We start from the raw sequence: 15553 nt of genomic DNA on the forward strand, positions 1-15553 counted from the left end.
CTCAGGCCTGTGTGGCCAGAGTGGAGAGAGGCAGGAGGAGAGGCCAGGTCTGTCTAGGCCACAGTGAGGACTTGGACTTGTGTGGCAGGTGCGCGGGTAAGGGGGAAGCGTGGAGCAGAGGAGGGAGGTGAGGGGACTTGGGTCTTCACAGGCTCCCTCAGGCTGCACATGGAGAACAGACTGGCAAGTGAGGACAGAAGCAGGGAGGCTGGTAGGGTGAGTAGAAACCATGATTTCCAGGTGGGTGGTGGTGGCAGTGGCAGGGGTGAGATGGGTGGGATTCTGAACACACTTTGATGATCAGCCAACAAACTTGCTGATGGACTGGACTGTCAGTGGGCAGTGAGAGGCAGACGGAGTCTCAGGTCCCCTCCAAGGCTTTGGGCCCGAACATCTGGAAGGATGGAGCTGTCACTCCCTGTGGAAGGAGACGGGGGTTGGAGAGTGGGGGTGGGGTTTCAAGGCAAAGGTGAAGGGCTCAGGGTGACCTCCTCCTTGCCCGACCTGCGTTAATTCTAGCCGGAGACAGATCCCCGTTGGAGCCCCCGAGCCACATTCACTGTGTCCCACTCGGGCTACCAACCCAAGGTCAGACCCCTTGAGCCTAAGTCCCCCTAAAGCGCCCACTGAGGCGACTTCTGCCACCTGTCACCACCAGGTGGCGCCCCGTGCACCAGCCTGATCCACCCGAGCTCACTCTCCCCCCAAAATTTCCTTTCACTTTCGATCTCTGGCTGTCACCCGGCGTGGCCCCTTCCACACCCAGCTGGGGCAAGCCTGGTGCGTGAGGAGAAATGGACTCCGGGTCCCCGAAGGGCGGGGCCGGGGTCCCCCTCCTGGGGCTGAGCGCAGACGGCGGGGGGTCGGGTTCCTGGGTCCCTGGCCTGCGCAGAGTTGCGGGCACCGGACGTCGGGGTTCTTAGAAGGGGAGATGAGGAGTTTTCACTGTAACTGTGCTTCACGCAGGAAGCCCTATAGAGTAGGAGGCGGAAACTTAGCCACATCAAAGGACCGAGGGAGGGGCGGGGAGGTGAAGGGGCGGGCAAGGAAGGGGCTGGGGTGTGGGGGTCCGAGACTCGCTCTTCTGTCCCTTCCAAGATCCGGCCACAGGCATGAAGGGCCCCCGGCAGAAATGATAGTGCTGGCGCCAGCCTGGAGCCCAACTGTGCGTATCCCTAGGGGTTAAGGTGGGGGAATGGCAGTGTCAAGATGGGCAGAGCTGAGAGGGGAGGTGGACAGAGTTGGGGTAGACACGAGTGGGGAGATGAACAGAGGTGGGAGGAGATGGACAGAATTCGGAGGGAGATGGACAGAGCTGGGGTGGTCAGAAGTGAGCAGATGGACAGAGGTGAGAGAGATTGACAGGGGTAGGGGAAATGGACAGGGGTGGGGAGATGGACAGGGGTGGGGGAGACGGACAGAAGTGGGGGAGATGGACAGGGTGGGGGAGATGGACAGGGGTGGTGGAGACGGACAGGGTGGGGAGACGGACAGAGGTGGCGGAAACGGACAGAGGTGGGGGAGACGGACAGGGTTGGGGAAACGGACAGAGGTGAGGAAGACGGACAGAGGTGGGGGAGACGGACAGAGGTGGGGAGACGGACAGAGGTGGGGGAGACGGACAGAGGTGGGGGAGACGGACAGAGGTGGGGAGATGGACAGAGGTGGGGGAGATGGACGGGGTGGGGAGATGGACAGTGGTAGGGGAGATGGACAGGGGTGGGGAGATGGACATGGTGGGGAGATGGACAGGGGTGGGGGAGATGAGGAGATGGACATGAGTAGGGGAAATTGACACAGGTATGGGGACGTGGACAGAGAGGTAAGCGAGATGGACAGGGGTTGGGGAAAGAAACAGGGAGGTGGGAGCAAATGGGGAAGATAGGACTCAGATCTAGGGAAAAACAGGAGAGATGAGCATGAAAAGACAGAGGAATGGGCAAAGACGAGAAAATCCTGGGCAGAGGTGAGCAGAAGTGGAGAGAGATGGGCTGAGGTGCGGAGATGGGAGGTGAGACAGAGCTGGCAGAGGAGGGCGAAAACTGGTTAGCACGTGTCCAGAGGCAGAGAGATACAGGGAAAGATGGTCGGAGGTGGGCACACAGGAGCCAAGCGGAGGAGCTGAGAAGTGGGAAAGCTGGAAAGGGGAAAGAGGGAAGAGAGAACAGGGGGCTGCCGGGGGCAGCCTCCACGACGGAGGGGGGCGTGTGTGGAGTCCATGGAGCCCCCGCCCTACCCCGCCTGCAGACCTCCCTTCTGCTGCTGCTGTTACTGCTCAGCCCTGGCCTCCAAGGGACCCCCGACTGCTCCTTCCGCCACAGCCCCATCTCCTCCACCTTTGCCATCAAGATCGGCAAGCTGGTGAGCGTCCCTGTTCCCAATCCGAGCCTGAGGTGCTGTCTCTGGGTCTGACTTCCCCCTGTCAAGAGTTTCTGTGGCCCCCCTGCCTCCTCCCTCTGGGTTCCCTTCCGTCGTCCGTCCCCCCATCCTTGCCCCCTTCGCTATGGGTCTCTGTCCCCCTTTCTCTGGGTCCCCATCTCCCCACCCTGGGTCCCTGCCCCCTTCTCTCTGGGTCCCCGCCCCCTCACTCTGGGTCCCTGCCCCCTTCTCTCTGGGTCCCCGCCCGCTCTCTCTGGGTCCCCGCCCCCTCTCCCTGGGTCCCCACCCCCTTCTCTCTGGGTCTCCGCCCCTCTTCTCTGTCCCGCCCCCTCACTCTGGGTCCCCGCCCGCCTTCTCTGGGTCCCCGCCCCCTCTCTCTGGGTCTCTGCCCCCTCTTTCTGGGTCCCCGCCCCCTCTAGGTCCCCTCTCCCTCTCTTTGGGTCCCCGCCCGCTCTCTCTGGGTCTCCACCCCCTCACTCTGGGTCCCCGCCCCCTCTTTCTGGGTCCCCGCCTCCCTAGGTCCCTTCCCCCTCTCTCTGGGTCCCCGCCCCCTCACTCTGGGTCCCCACCCTCTCTCTCTGGGTCTCCACCCCCTCACTCTGGGTCCCTGCCCTCTCTCTCTGAGTCTCCACCCCCTCACTCTAGGTCCCTTCCCCTTCTCTCTGGGTCCCCGCCCCCTCACTCTAGGTCCCCGCCCCTTCTCTCTGGATCCCCGCCCCCTCACTCTAGGTCCCTGCCCCTTCTCTCTAGGTCCCTGTCCCCTTCTCTCTGGGTCCCCGCCCCCTCCCTCTCGGTCCCCATAGTTTGTTTCCTCCTGTCTGCGCAGGCCTGACCCCGTTTTCTCCCGCAGTCCAAGTACCTGCTTCAAGATTACCCCGTCACTGTTGCCTCCAACCTGCAGGACGTGAGTCACAGACGGGAGGGGCCCAGGATGGAGGTGGGAAGGAGAGATTCAAGATTCACCGCCCCCTGAGGGGCCAGGCTAGTGTGCCCACCAGGCCACCCCCTCCCTCGGGACCCAGGAATCCTGGCCCCCAGCCCCCTCCGCCCACCCGCGGGACCCAGAGCCTGGGTGGTCTCCCCCCAGGACAAGCTCTGCGGGGCGTTCTGGCGTCTGGTCCTGGCCCAGCGCTGGATGGGACGGCTCAAGACCGTGGCTGGGTCGGAGATGGAGAAACTGCTGGAGGATGTCAACACCGAGATACACTTTGTCACCTCGTGTGCCTTCCAGGTCAGCCCTGAACTTGGGGGACAAGTGCAGAGAGCCTGATGCTTTCCTAGGGATTGGCAGCAAAGGTCTGCTAGGCCTTACTGGAGGTTTCCCCTTGACTGGGAGCATCCTGAGGGAGGTGGAGCTGGAACCTCAGACCTGCTGGGGCCCAGTGTGGGAAGTGACACTTCTCTAAGTACTGGAGGATACCTAGGGGTAAGGGCCAAAGGCATCAATTCTACTCATTTCTCAGGCCCTGTTGAAGGATGTTGCTAAAGGGTTCTTACCCCTAGCAACAGGGAGAAGGAGGGGACCCTAAATCAGGGGACCCTCCTGATCCAGGTCTGACTGGGCCCGGTTGCTAGCAACCAGGGGGAGCAAGGGTCCAGACTCTCCATGAGACCCAGGCCTCACCCTTGACCTGAGGTGACGCTGGGGGTGATGCCGTGGTGACGTCTCCCTCCCCTGCCCTCAGCCCCTTCCCAGCTGTCTTCGCTTCGTCCAGGCCAACATCTCCCACCTCCTGCAGGACACTTCCCAGCAGCTGGAGGCCTTGAAGCCCTGGATCACCCACCGGAATTTCTCCCGGTGCCTGGAACTGCAGTGTCAGCCGGGTAAAGCCTCCCACAGCCCCCAAGCCCACCGCCCCACCCACTCCTCTCCCACTTTACAGTCCCTCACCCGTTCCACTCAGGGCTCCCATAGGCTGTGTGACTTTGGGCCTGTTTCCCCAAGCTCATCCCTCTCTGGGCCTCAGTTTACTTGTCTCTGAGAAGGGACTAACCAGCCTTGCCTGTTTCTCTGAGGCAACTCTATCCCATAGAAACAGAATGAGAGTCACATGTTTGAGTGTAAAATTTCTTATAGACCTGTTTTAAAAGGTAAAAAAAAAAAAAAGGTAAATTAACTTATTTTTTAGGATTCTTAATGTTTGTTATTTTTTAGTATGTTATAGGTGGGTTTATTTTTAAAACTTTTTTACATTGGAATAATTACAGATTCACAGAAAGGGGCAAGGAAACGTACAGGAAAGTCCTGGACACTCTACCCAGCCTCCCCAGTGGTACATTTTGCTTGGTGATGTTAATTACAGCACAAGAAATTGACATGAGTGCAATCCACAGAGTTTATTCAGAGTTTATCAGTTATGTATGCATAACTGCAGGCACGCATGTGTGTGTAGTAAGTAGTGTGTATTAGCTGCTGTAACAAGGTACCACCAACCAGGCGATTTAAAGTGCAGAAGTGCATCCTCTTATAACTGAGGAGTCAGCAGGACTGGCTCCTTCTGAGGGCTGTGAGGGAAGGATCTGTTTCGGTTGTCTCCCTTGGCTTGTCGAGGGCCAATTTCATGCTCATGGTGCTCTCCCCCATGCGTATCTCTGTGTCTAGATCTCTCCTTCTTATAAGGACACCAGTCATATTGGATTAGGGCCACCACTAACCATCGCATTTTAACTTGATCACATCTTTGAAGACCTGCTCTCCAAATAAGGTCACATTCTGAGGTACTAGGGATTAGGATTGCATCGTATGAAAAAAAAAATTTTTTTTTTCCCGGCTGTACCACACGGCTTGTAGGATCTTAGTTCCTCACCCAGGGATGGGACCCATGCCTCCTGCAATAGGGGCTAGGAATCTGAACCACTGGACCGGACTGCCAGGGAAATCCCTGAGTTTGTGTAACTTGATCCCCATCCCAAAACTTCCACCTCTATCCCCTGGCAACCAGTAATGCTATTGAATTTAATTCTCATAGTTTTATAATTTTTAAGATAATTATTTCAATCACAAAGAGCCCTTTAAAAATAATTTTATTTATTTACTTTTGGCTGCTCTGGGTCTTTGTTGCTGTGCGCAGGCTTCCTCTGGTTGCTGCAAGCGGGAGCTCCTCTTCCTTGCGGTGTGTGAGCGTCTCATTGTGGTGGCTTCTCTTGTTGGGGAGCACAGACTCTAGGCCGGAGGGCTTCAGTAGTCTTGGCACACAGACTTGGTTGCCCTGCAGCATATACTGAACCTGCATTAGCGGACAGATTCTTATCTATCGCACCACCAGGGAAGTACTCCTTTTTAAAAAAAAAGGTGTGTGTGTGTGTGTGTGTGTGTGTGTGTGTGTGTGTGGCTGCACTGGGTCTTCATTGCAGTACATGGGCTTTCGGTTGGTGTGCAGGCTTAGTTGTCCCTTGACGTGTGAGATCTTAGTTCCCTGACCAGGGATGGAACCAGCATCCTCTGCATGTTAAGGTGAATTCTTAACCACTTACCCACTGTTTGCTGTTCATATTTACATGCATCACTAATCATCCATTCAACTAAGTTTTTTTTTTTTCTTTTTCAACTAAGTTTTACTAACCATTTCCCTGATGCTTGGCATTGGAGACACAGCACAGAACAAGACCAAGTTTGTGTCCATGGGGCGCTAACCTGCTGATCAGGGAGACATGATAAACATGTAAACATATAAATAAACAGGAAAGTGTCTGAGTGTAATGAGTCCTATGCAGGCACGTTAAAACGGGGTGGTGGAATCATGGCTTGAAGTGGTCGGCTGGAAAGTCACCAAAAGTTGCAAATAGGGGAACAGGTAGTGCAACGGTCCTGAGGCAGAAACCTGCCTCCCTGTTTAAGGAATCAAGAGGGAGCCCGAGTGGCTGAGGCCAAGTAAGCAAAGGGGAAAAGGTGTGGAGTGAGGGTACAGAGGGAATAAAGGGGGCCAGCTCAAGTGGGGCCTGAGCCATCATGGCTTTATACAGTGTATCTTTCATTGTGCTATTATCTGTCCATTCACTCAGATATTTAACTTATGTAAATTAAACTACTTAGGCTTCCCTGATGGCTCAGCCTTAAAGAATCTGCCTGCCGATGCAGGAGATTTGGGGTTTGATCCCTGGTGCCTGGAGAAGGAAATGGCAACCCACTTGCCATTCTTGCTTGGGAAACCCCATGGATAGAGGCGCCTGGTGGGCTACAGTCCTTGGGGTCGCAAAGACTCGGACATGACTTAGTGACTAAACAACAACAATAAGAAGTACTAGGTTCTGGCAATGTCTCCTGTCACCCTCCTGGAGCTCACAGACTACTAGGGGAAGAAAATGAATATATAAATCAATAGGTAAGCACTAGACACATGTTTGTCCAATTATAAAATGCAGGAAATTTCCTGGTGGTCCAGTGATTAGGACTCTGCCCCTCCACTGCTGGGGGCCTAGTTTCAATCCCTGGTCTGGTCAGGAAATTAATATCCTTCATGCCTTCAAGGCCAAAACAAGTAAAATGATATATTTGAAATAAAGAATTATTGGGACTTCCCTGGCAGTCCAGTGGTTAACACTCCGAGCTTCCAATGCAAGCAGCACAAGTTTGATCCCTGGCTGGAGAAGTAAGATCCCAAATGCCACCCAGTCAATAAACAAATAAATACAAGTAAATAATAAATTAAAATATTTTTTTAAAAATTTGTAGGGTCTGGTTAAACAAGTAAACAAGCATACCAATTTTAAAAAGTTATTAGTGACTATTTTTTTAATATATTTTTGGCTGCTCTGGGCTTTCGTTGCTGCCCTCGTTGTGGGGTACTCTCTAGTTTTGGCGTGCAGGCTTCTCATTGCAGTGATTTCTCTTGTTTTGGACCATGGGCTTTATCGCATGGGTCAAGCAGTTGTGCCCAGGGGCTTAGTTGCCCTGTGGCATGTGGAATCTTCCCAAGCCAGGGATGAAACCCATGTTCCCTGCATTGGCAGGTGGATTCTTAACCACTGGACCACCAGGGAAGTCCTATTAGTGACTTTAAAAAAAAATCAATGAAATGCAACCTTACTACGTGCTAGGCACTGTTCTAAGCACTTTCTGTATATTCCCTCATTTAATCTTTGTGACAACCTTATGAAGTTGGTATAATAATTATACCCACTTTATGGATGAGGCGACTGAGGCCCAGAGAAGTGCACAGCCTACCCCCACCCCTTCCCCCAGGTCACACAGCCAGCACCAGGCAGGCCTTTTTTTCCTTTCCCTGGCCTAGCCCTACTTCTCAGTCACCTGACCTCTCTCCTGGCAGACTCCTCCACTCTGCTGCCCCCAAGGAGTCCTGGGGCCTTGGGAGCCACGTCCCTGCCGGCCCCTCAGTCCCCTCTTCTGCTCCTCTTGCTGCTGCTGCTGCTGCCGGTGGCCCTCCTGCTGCTGGCCGCTGCCTGGTGCCTGTGCCGGTGGAGGAGGAGACGGAGGACACCCTACCCTGGGGAGAGGGTGAGCCAGCGGGGTGCGCAGAGCAGGTGGAGAGGGTCCAGGGGTTGACCGGAGGTGGCGGATTCCATGGGCGACACGGTACCCTGCCCCTCCCATCCCCAGTATCCTCTGCTCCTGCAGCTACTGGAGGACCCTGGACTTGGTGTTGATGTGGGGGCCATGGGGCTGGGGGGGGTGACAGAGTGGGAGCAGGGAAGCAGTGGGTTAGCTCTGGATGTAAGGAAACCCCTCTGCGACCATGGAGGGGGACAGACTGAGAAGACAGACTGGAGGCTGGGTGAGGGTCCAGGGAGAGAGGACAGGGTCTGAGCAGGGGCCGGGACAGGACCACGGGGTGGAGAGGAGGGGACAGGCAGAGTCAGGGGTCAGGAGGGACGGGGCTGGAGAGTGACAGACGTGGTGGGGTCGGGGGTCTGGGGCGAGCAGGGAAGGGGAGGGGCGCGGGCAGAGGACGCTGGGTCTGGCCCAGTGCGGAACCTAGGAGGAGGAGGGACAGTCCGGCACTAGGCATTCTGGAAAGACAGTGAAGCTCAGCAGGCGGGGAGGTATTTGGATATAGGAGTCTGCAAGCCAGGAGAGAGCCGCCTCCAGGAGCAGGCTCTGCAAAGCCCTCCAGGTATGAAAAAGCTCAGGTTATTCTAGCAACTTTGTCCAGTCTGGGGGTGGGGTGAAAAAAAAAAATGGCACTGGAAGATGTTTGAGGTAACATCTTCCTAAGGAAGGGAAGCTGGGACTTCCTACCCCGGGGAAGCAAGAAGCCCCTGAGGCGAACCTGGGAACCTGGGGTTGTAGGTGGTACCCTGAGGGAGAAAGGCAGGGAGGGGCCTGTGGGTTCCCCAAGCGCCCAAAGGAAACATTTGGCAGCAATCGCTCACCTGTTGAGTGCCTCAGTGCCTCCGGCCTTGTGCTGAAGCTTTCTACAAATTAACTCACTTAATTGAGAAACTGGTGGCCATTATCTTCCCCATTTCCCTTTGGCGGAAACCGAGGCTCAGAGAGGTAAATCTTTTGCTGAAAGTCACACAGCTCCTGAGTGACAGCCAAGACTGGACTCTGGGCCCTCTGATTCTAGCATCTGTGCTTTTCACTCCTCTGCCTTAGTTTCCTTATCTGTACAAGAGACTCATAATCATCCTTTACGCTAGAGTTGTCAGGAGGTTAAGTGAAAGGACCACGAAAAACCCCCTAGAGCAATACTTACTGTCCATAGGAAACAGAATACAAGCCACACATGTGACTTTAAATTTTCTAGTAGCTGCATATTTTTTTTAAATTTTTAATTGAAGTATAGCTGATTTACCACATTGTGCCAGTGCATCTTTTAAAAACAAACAGGTTACCTGAAAGAATTTATGTTATTTCACCCTGTGTATCCAAAAATCTTGTCATCTCAATGTGCAATCAATACTTTAAAAATTATTGAGATATTTTTACATTCTTGTTTCCATACCACGTTTTCAGAATCCAATCAATGTGTAATGTGATGCTCACAGCACATCTCAATTCATATGAGAAAATTTTATTAGAAATACTCGATCTATATTAAGATTCCATGAAACTTACAGTTGCGTAAGTAGATTCCTATACTCAAGTTCTTTGAAACCTACAGAAGTTTTCCAATAATTGGATCAAGGAACAGTTTCTGAATTCAATGATTTTTTTCATTTCGGCATTTGTTTTGGACAGTACTTTTTACTACTCTTTGTTTTTGAGATACAATTTTCGATTGAGAAATTGTCCTCTTATCCTTGTCCCTTTTCATACCCTGTTTTCCCACGCTCCCAATAACCACACTATTAGTTGAAGCTTAAATTAGATGAAATGAAAAACTAAGTTCCTCAGTTTCGCTGGTCACAATAGGAATGCCCAGTTTTCAACTGGGGCTGGGCTCAAGGGCTATCTTGGAAAGCACAGATCTAAAACATGTTCATCATTGCGCTAAGTTTTCTTTGACAGCAATGCCCAAACACATAGTGAGTGCTCACGGTGAATGGAGTTGTTTTTGAGCATTGAGTCTGTTCTTGAGCTTGTACCCTGAGCTTCCTACTTTCCCCTCCTCTGTCCACGGAACCTCAAACAGCCCAGTGAGTCATCTATCATCCCCTTTTACAGCGGAGAACACTGAGGCCGAGAGAGAGCAGTCACCTGCCAGCGGACACAGAGTCGGAACTTGGAGGAAGTCAGCTAGAACCTGGTCCTTTCCTTGGCCACACTGCTCCTGTCACTGTTCCCCCGGGATGGAGGCAACGCCAGCACCCACCATCGGCTCTTCCTTCCCCCCTTTGTACAAAGCCCTTGTCTCCAGGAAATTGTATATAAATCATCATTTTCTACCAGCTCTGGCCAGGTTTGTCTGTGGATGGGACACGGTGTGTGTATGGGGCCGTTTGGGTTCGGGTTTGGTTTTTCAGTTAATACAATGTTTCATTCAATACCTATTTTCTGAGTCCTCCTGGGGCCCAGGGCCAGAAGAGGGCAATGCTGGGACCCAGACGTGAATCGGAACCAGCCCCGCCCTCTCAGGATTCCTGGTCCAGACGGGAGAAGACGTTGGCCCCAGAGAGCCCCAGTACCCGATTACACACGCTCTAATGGAGGTGGCGTAGGCACTGTGAAGATCCCCCAGGCGGTACCTGAGCCTGCCCGAGCGATATCAGGGAGGTTCTCTAAAGGGAAGGACTCAAGCCAGATTTTGGAAAAGGGGGTGTGGAGGCGGAGGTGGGGGGACGGCATCCCAGTCAAGGGACACTTTCAAGGCAAAGACTTTATCCAGAAAATCCAGAAAGTGAGTAGCTCCTTTGGGGAACACTCGGGCATCTAGAAGTCATTCTTTCATTCGTCAGCTCTCAAGCGGAAGACTATCTCCACCTGTTTACCAGGTGGGGACACTGAAGCCCATACACGGCTAGGGATTTAGTCAGATCACAAGTCAGACAGGCACTGGAATTCACATCTCTAAGGCTTGGCGGAGCGCTGAAGGGCCAGCCCTCCTGGCCCCCTGCAGGCCACCACGTGCCCTGCAGCGCGACATCGCTTCAGGGGGTAACCGCCTCTCCTCCAGAATTCCTTGCCCCACCCATCAGCAAGCAGCGGGCAACTCACGCGAGGCTTACCAGCCCCTCAAGAATACTGCAGCGGAGGCTGAAGAGCACCGCCCCCTACCCCACGTGATCTCGCCCGGCTCAGCCATGGCCGCCTAGGCTCAATGGGAACGATACTGATTGGACAGTCAGAAGATGACCCGCCTCCCAGTGGGGAATTTCTGCGCACGCGCCTGACACTCTGGCCAATGAAAAGACACAAAGCGGTCGTGTTGCGTCACTTCTTCCGCCCCTGTTTCAAGGGATAAGAAACCCTGCGTCTAGGGTTCCTTCTTTCCCAGGCGGCTGCCGAAGATGGCGGAGGGGCAGGTACAGGCTCCGCGCGGGCCGGGGCGGCGTGGGGCCGGGTGGGGTCCAGGCCGGACCGGGGTTGGACCTCTTTTCTCTCGTAAGTGTGCTGTGGAACTTAAGGACGATAACTGAGCAAAGCAGAAAGCTTTCGGGGTAAGAGAAATCCAAAACGGGAATATAAGGCAGTTTTTGTTCTCTGGGCTGGCTAAGAATGCGGCATCATTTTTCCCTCGAGGGGCGGTCATCGGGGCTTCCTACACAACAGTTATTTTAAACTTAGGCCTCATTTATCTAGATCTTGGCGGAATTAAACCGGTGTGTCCCCAGCAATGGGAAAGCACGCTGAAGGCGGCTACGCCACCTGGGGACGGTGAGAAGCCGGGGGTAGGCCAAAATGGAGGGTATTTCCGCCCTGCCCAGGCGCCGGTTGCTTCGGCCACGTGAAAGTGTGCATCAAGGTTCCCCTGCAACTGGCGGTAATTTGGCACGAAACCTTTGCTGTAGGTTGGGCGGTCTCTTGCATATGCGGCAGGCACAAATTGCTGTGCTTTGTGGTTAGATGGAGTCTAAAGGTGCTAGTGCTAGCAGCTGGACTGAATGAAATGTTCCAGATCCTTGAGACAGTCGTAATTGCTTAACTACCTAGAGGCCCTCAAGGAAGGTAGAAGCTCACCACTGACTCTTCTCCGACTCCTTGTGTAACCTATTCCTGATACAGGGAGGGAGTGGTGGGAGTCGTCCTGGAAGGGGTGAACATGTGATGGAGTGTATGGTTCAGGAGGGAAAGTTAAGTTTGAAGCCAGGGAAGTGGTAGAGTTCTCTGAACATGGGTCCCTGCGTTCACATAACATACACTTTGTAAGAGCTGGAACTTCTGGAAAGAAACGAAGGATTAGATTAGTACTTGAGCCATTAAAGCTTGCCGAAGGATGCAGAGTTGGTCAGTACCAGAGCAACCTTGGGTTTTTGACTACCATACCTAGCTTCACTGGCTCTGAACCTGTTTGCTTTGATACTCACACTAGAAAGCTACCTTTGAGATCAGAACAGGATCAGATTCTGTTCAGATTACCGGTTCCTCTAACTGGGTGATCAGTGTTGATTCCGATTGTAACTTATTCTCTGACCATGGAACATAATCTGAGCATAAAGATGCCTGCCCTTGAAGCAGCTGAAATGTGAGGGATTGGTTTATTTTGTGTCTTACCCGGCTCGCTGAAATTCTGAGTCAGTCATTTGCTTTCTTGGCCATCTCTAAAGTGAGCCTTAAGTTCTAGTTTTGGGTCTGATATCTGGTTAGCAGGCATTCTGGGAGGTAAGTGAACTAATGGAGAGGAGTAATTGGTTGAGGTGGGCAGTGAAAGTTGTGGGTGCCTCTGAGCCCTTCTGAGCTCTTCAACCTGTCTCCAACAGGTCCTGGTGCTCGATGGCCGAGGCCATCTCCTGGGCCGCCTGGCGGCCATTGTGGCCAAGCAGGTGCTTCTGGGTAAGTCTGCCCGCTGCCCAGAGCTCCCACCAGACATGAGCTCACAGGTCAGTGATGAGCAAAAATCACCATCTTTCGTTTGAGTCTCACGACCGTGAGATCAATCCCATGCACCGCTCTGAGACCTGCCAGCATCCTCCCCTCCTGGGTCAGGGGCTCTGAATTCAAAACGTGTTTTGTTGGAGTAACAAATTGAACTTTAGCATGAGACCAGCTCCACCAGTTAGCCCTCTGTGACTTGGGGCAGGAGATTCTGGTGTCTTCTGGTGTGTTTGTGCACAGGGGCCAGTTTTAGGCAGGGCTGGGGTCTGGGCAATAACTGGGCACCTGGCTTCCTGACCTTTGCCCTCCTTGATTGTTCCATTTTCCATTCCCTCTAGGCCGGAAGGTTGTGGTCGTGCGCTGTGAGGGCATCAACATTTCTGGCAATTTCTACAGAAATAAATGTGAGTTAGGGCCTGGGAGGAGGGTTGGGGAGGGTGGACCTGTGTGGGGCTCAGGCTTCACAGACTTGGAAAGCAGACCGCCCCCTTAGTGGTGGGAGGTGCAAGTCTGAGTTCCCTAGCAGGCCCTCAGAAGTGAGGTCTTGGCGTTGGAAGGAGTTACTACCTGGCTGGGGACTGTGAGGCCTTACACGCTCTCCCTTCTTCCCAGTGAAATACCTGGCCTTTCTCCGTAAGCGGATGAACACCAACCCCTCCCGTGGCCCCTACCACTTCCGAGCCCCCAGCCGCATCTTCTGGCGGACAGTGCGAGGTGAGCTGGGCCCAGGGACCGCAGGTGCTGAGGGGGCAGGTAGCCAGTGATGAAGACTTCTCCCACTAGTGTTCGAGTTTCCCAACCGTGAGATGACGCCACATGCACTACCATCTGAGGCCACCTGTCTGCCTGCCTGGGTGGGACAGCGGCTCCCCCACGTGCCCCACTGAGCACGCCTGCTGTCCTCCATCCACAGGCATGCTGCCCCACAAGACCAAGCGGGGCCAGGCTGCTCTGGAGCGCCTCAAGGTGTTTGATGGGATCCCACCACCCTATGACAAGGTGAGCAGGACACAGTGTCCTCGACAGTATCCCTGTGGCTGGCGTCAGTGATGTTCTACAATTACCTACATTGTTTGAGCCCTGTGAAAAGAGCACCGGCTGAGACGCCTGCCCCAGCCAGCCTTCTTCCCTGTCTGTCCCTCACTCCAGGTCTCTAAGCCCCTCTCCTTCTCTAACAGAAAAAGCGAATGGTGGTTCCTGCTGCCCTCAAGGTTGTGCGTCTGAAGCCTACTCGCAAGGTGAGCCTCCAGATCTTGCTGAGTGATACCCTTGGGATTCTCAGGTTTCCTGGGAGGGTGCGCTGAGGGCCCTAGGACTGGCAGATGATGGTTTTTTCTCACGATGGTCTGCGGATGCCACTGCGGGCAGTGCCGAAAACGCCAATGGCTCAGCTGATGCCAGGAGGAACGGGGAGCATGGCTTCCCTGACTAGCTGGAAGGCTCTAGGACAGGATGTTAATGCCCCTCCCCTAGTCACCCTGGCCTCCTTTTCTAACAGCTTCGTTTCTTCTCCCTCCCCTCTAGTTTGCCTACCTAGGGCGCCTGGCTCATGAGGTTGGCTGGAAGTACCAGGCAGTGACAGCCACCCTGGAGGAGAAGAGAAAGGAGAAAGCCAAGATCCACTACCGGAAAAAGAAGCAGCTCATGGTGAGGGTGGGATTGGTACTGGAGGGGCGCCACATCCCCGGGCAGCTGGCAACTCTCACCTGTTTGTTAGGCCTTTGGAAGTCTCTGCCTGAGGCCCACTGTGGGCATGGGGAGTGGGACTGGGTCCCTGGGATGAGGACAGTCCCCGGGAGCAGCCACTGACTGCTATCTGTCATCTTGGCCCCACAGAGGCTACGGAAGCAGGCCGAAAAGAACATCGAGAAGAAAATTGGCAAATTCACAGAGGTCCTCAAGACTCACGGATTCCTAGTCTGAGCCAAATAAAATTGACTGTTTATTCTTCATGCTTGGCCTGGCCTGCCCTTCCTCCATCGCCACCCTAGGATGTGGGGGCCCCCAGGGGCTGCCATGCAGGTGCCACAGGCAGACAGGGTATAGCCGAGGGGCATTAGTCAGTGTAGTCAGGTCCAGGGGCTGTGCAGGCATCGCTGGTCTGCAGCCTCTTTGTTCGTGAGACGAACAGTTGGAACAACCAGTCCAGTTGCAGTATTGGCAGAAGTGAGCTGGAAGACTAGTGGAAGGGATTCGCATGACTTAAGGGAGTCTGCTCATGCTTCCCACGTGGTCGGATACTATACTCTGCAGCTGTTAGGGTGTGAGAGAATGCCCAAAAAGTGTCTCTGGAGGAGAAGTTTCAGCCAAGGGGTCACAGGCATCGCCCTTATGTCTTCCCTATATTTTGTGATCCAAAACCAATAAATTATTTTTTAAAGAAATGTGGCGTCTTTGCAGTGTGTGTCTGCTGTAGAGGCAGGCCCAGGGGAGCAAGGCTCTCGGCTGACGGGGGACTTGGAGAATAAGACTGGCTGTGCTCTTTACACAGGTGGATCAGAAACTGACTGCCTTTCATGGAAGAGTTGACCTTGGTAGAGATTTTCCATGCCAAGGAATTTGAGATGCCTGTGGGTTTGTGGGTATTTATGGCCTGTAGAGCCAGGTGCTGCCCATTTTACATAAAATTGTCTCCCTAATTCAGCTGCAAAGTATGGAATTGGCCACTCTTCCCTAAAATCAGTGCTTCACTGGGGCATGTGGGCTTGTCAGGCTGTACCACGTCAGGCTGTAATGCAGAGATAGGTGATAAGATATTAGAGAAGTGAAGTTTTTTTGTCTTTTTTTTTTTAAGATTAA

General features: G+C 53.7%; 2 protein-coding genes and 4 non-coding genes across 13 annotated transcripts; all 6 read left to right on the plus strand.

The window, feature by feature from the left end:
* The first annotated feature begins 670 nt into the window (after positions 1-670).
* Positions 671-10347, plus strand: FLT3LG (fms related receptor tyrosine kinase 3 ligand). 6 transcript variants are annotated; one of them, XM_069551213.1, is made up of 8 exons: positions 671-780; positions 1099-1165; positions 2248-2361; positions 3230-3283; positions 3467-3610; positions 4065-4203; positions 7647-7834; positions 9947-10170. In XM_069551213.1, exons 2-8 carry the CDS (start codon positions 1133-1135, stop codon positions 10151-10153), a joined length of 879 nt encoding a protein of 292 aa, XP_069407314.1. In that variant the 5' UTR covers positions 671-780; positions 1099-1132; the 3' UTR covers positions 10154-10170. The 6 variants fall into 6 exon arrangements, with proteins under 6 accessions (XP_069407314.1, XP_069407318.1, XP_069407317.1 ...); XM_069551217.1 differs by having other exon boundaries at positions 681-780; positions 4119-4203; XM_069551214.1 differs by having other exon boundaries at positions 769-979.
* A 548-nt stretch (positions 10348-10895) lies between these two features.
* On the plus strand, positions 10896-15138 carry RPL13A (ribosomal protein L13a). 3 transcript variants are annotated; one of them, XM_069551221.1, is made up of 8 exons: positions 10896-11244; positions 12640-12712; positions 13093-13158; positions 13367-13468; positions 13668-13753; positions 13933-13992; positions 14279-14401; positions 14591-15138. In XM_069551221.1, exons 1-8 carry the CDS (start codon positions 11230-11232, stop codon positions 14675-14677), a joined length of 612 nt encoding a protein of 203 aa, XP_069407322.1. In that variant the 5' UTR covers positions 10896-11229; the 3' UTR covers positions 14678-15138. The 3 variants fall into 3 exon arrangements, with proteins under 3 accessions (XP_069407322.1, XP_069407323.1, XP_069407324.1); XM_069551222.1 differs by having other exon boundaries at positions 11192-11379; XM_069551223.1 differs by having other exon boundaries at positions 11208-12336; positions 12379-12712.
* LOC138419829 (small nucleolar RNA Z195/SNORD33/SNORD32 family) lies at positions 12757-12840 on the plus strand. Its single transcript, XR_011249087.1, has one exon. It is a non-coding gene; the product is annotated as a small nucleolar RNA Z195/SNORD33/SNORD32 family (small nucleolar RNA).
* On the plus strand, positions 13508-13592 carry LOC138419828 (small nucleolar RNA Z195/SNORD33/SNORD32 family). The gene has a single exon (XR_011249086.1). It is a non-coding gene; the product is annotated as a small nucleolar RNA Z195/SNORD33/SNORD32 family (small nucleolar RNA).
* On the plus strand, positions 13793-13863 carry LOC138419830 (small nucleolar RNA SNORD34). Its single transcript, XR_011249089.1, has one exon. It is a non-coding gene; the product is annotated as a small nucleolar RNA SNORD34 (small nucleolar RNA).
* Positions 14072-14158, plus strand: LOC138419834 (small nucleolar RNA SNORD35). The gene has a single exon (XR_011249092.1). It is a non-coding gene; the product is annotated as a small nucleolar RNA SNORD35 (small nucleolar RNA).
* Positions 15139-15553: the final 415 nt, after the last annotated feature.

The sequence above is a fragment of the Ovis canadensis genome, chromosome 14 (genome assembly GCF_042477335.2).
Source record: "Ovis canadensis isolate MfBH-ARS-UI-01 breed Bighorn chromosome 14, ARS-UI_OviCan_v2, whole genome shotgun sequence".
Taxonomy (NCBI): domain Eukaryota; kingdom Metazoa; phylum Chordata; class Mammalia; order Artiodactyla; family Bovidae; genus Ovis; species Ovis canadensis.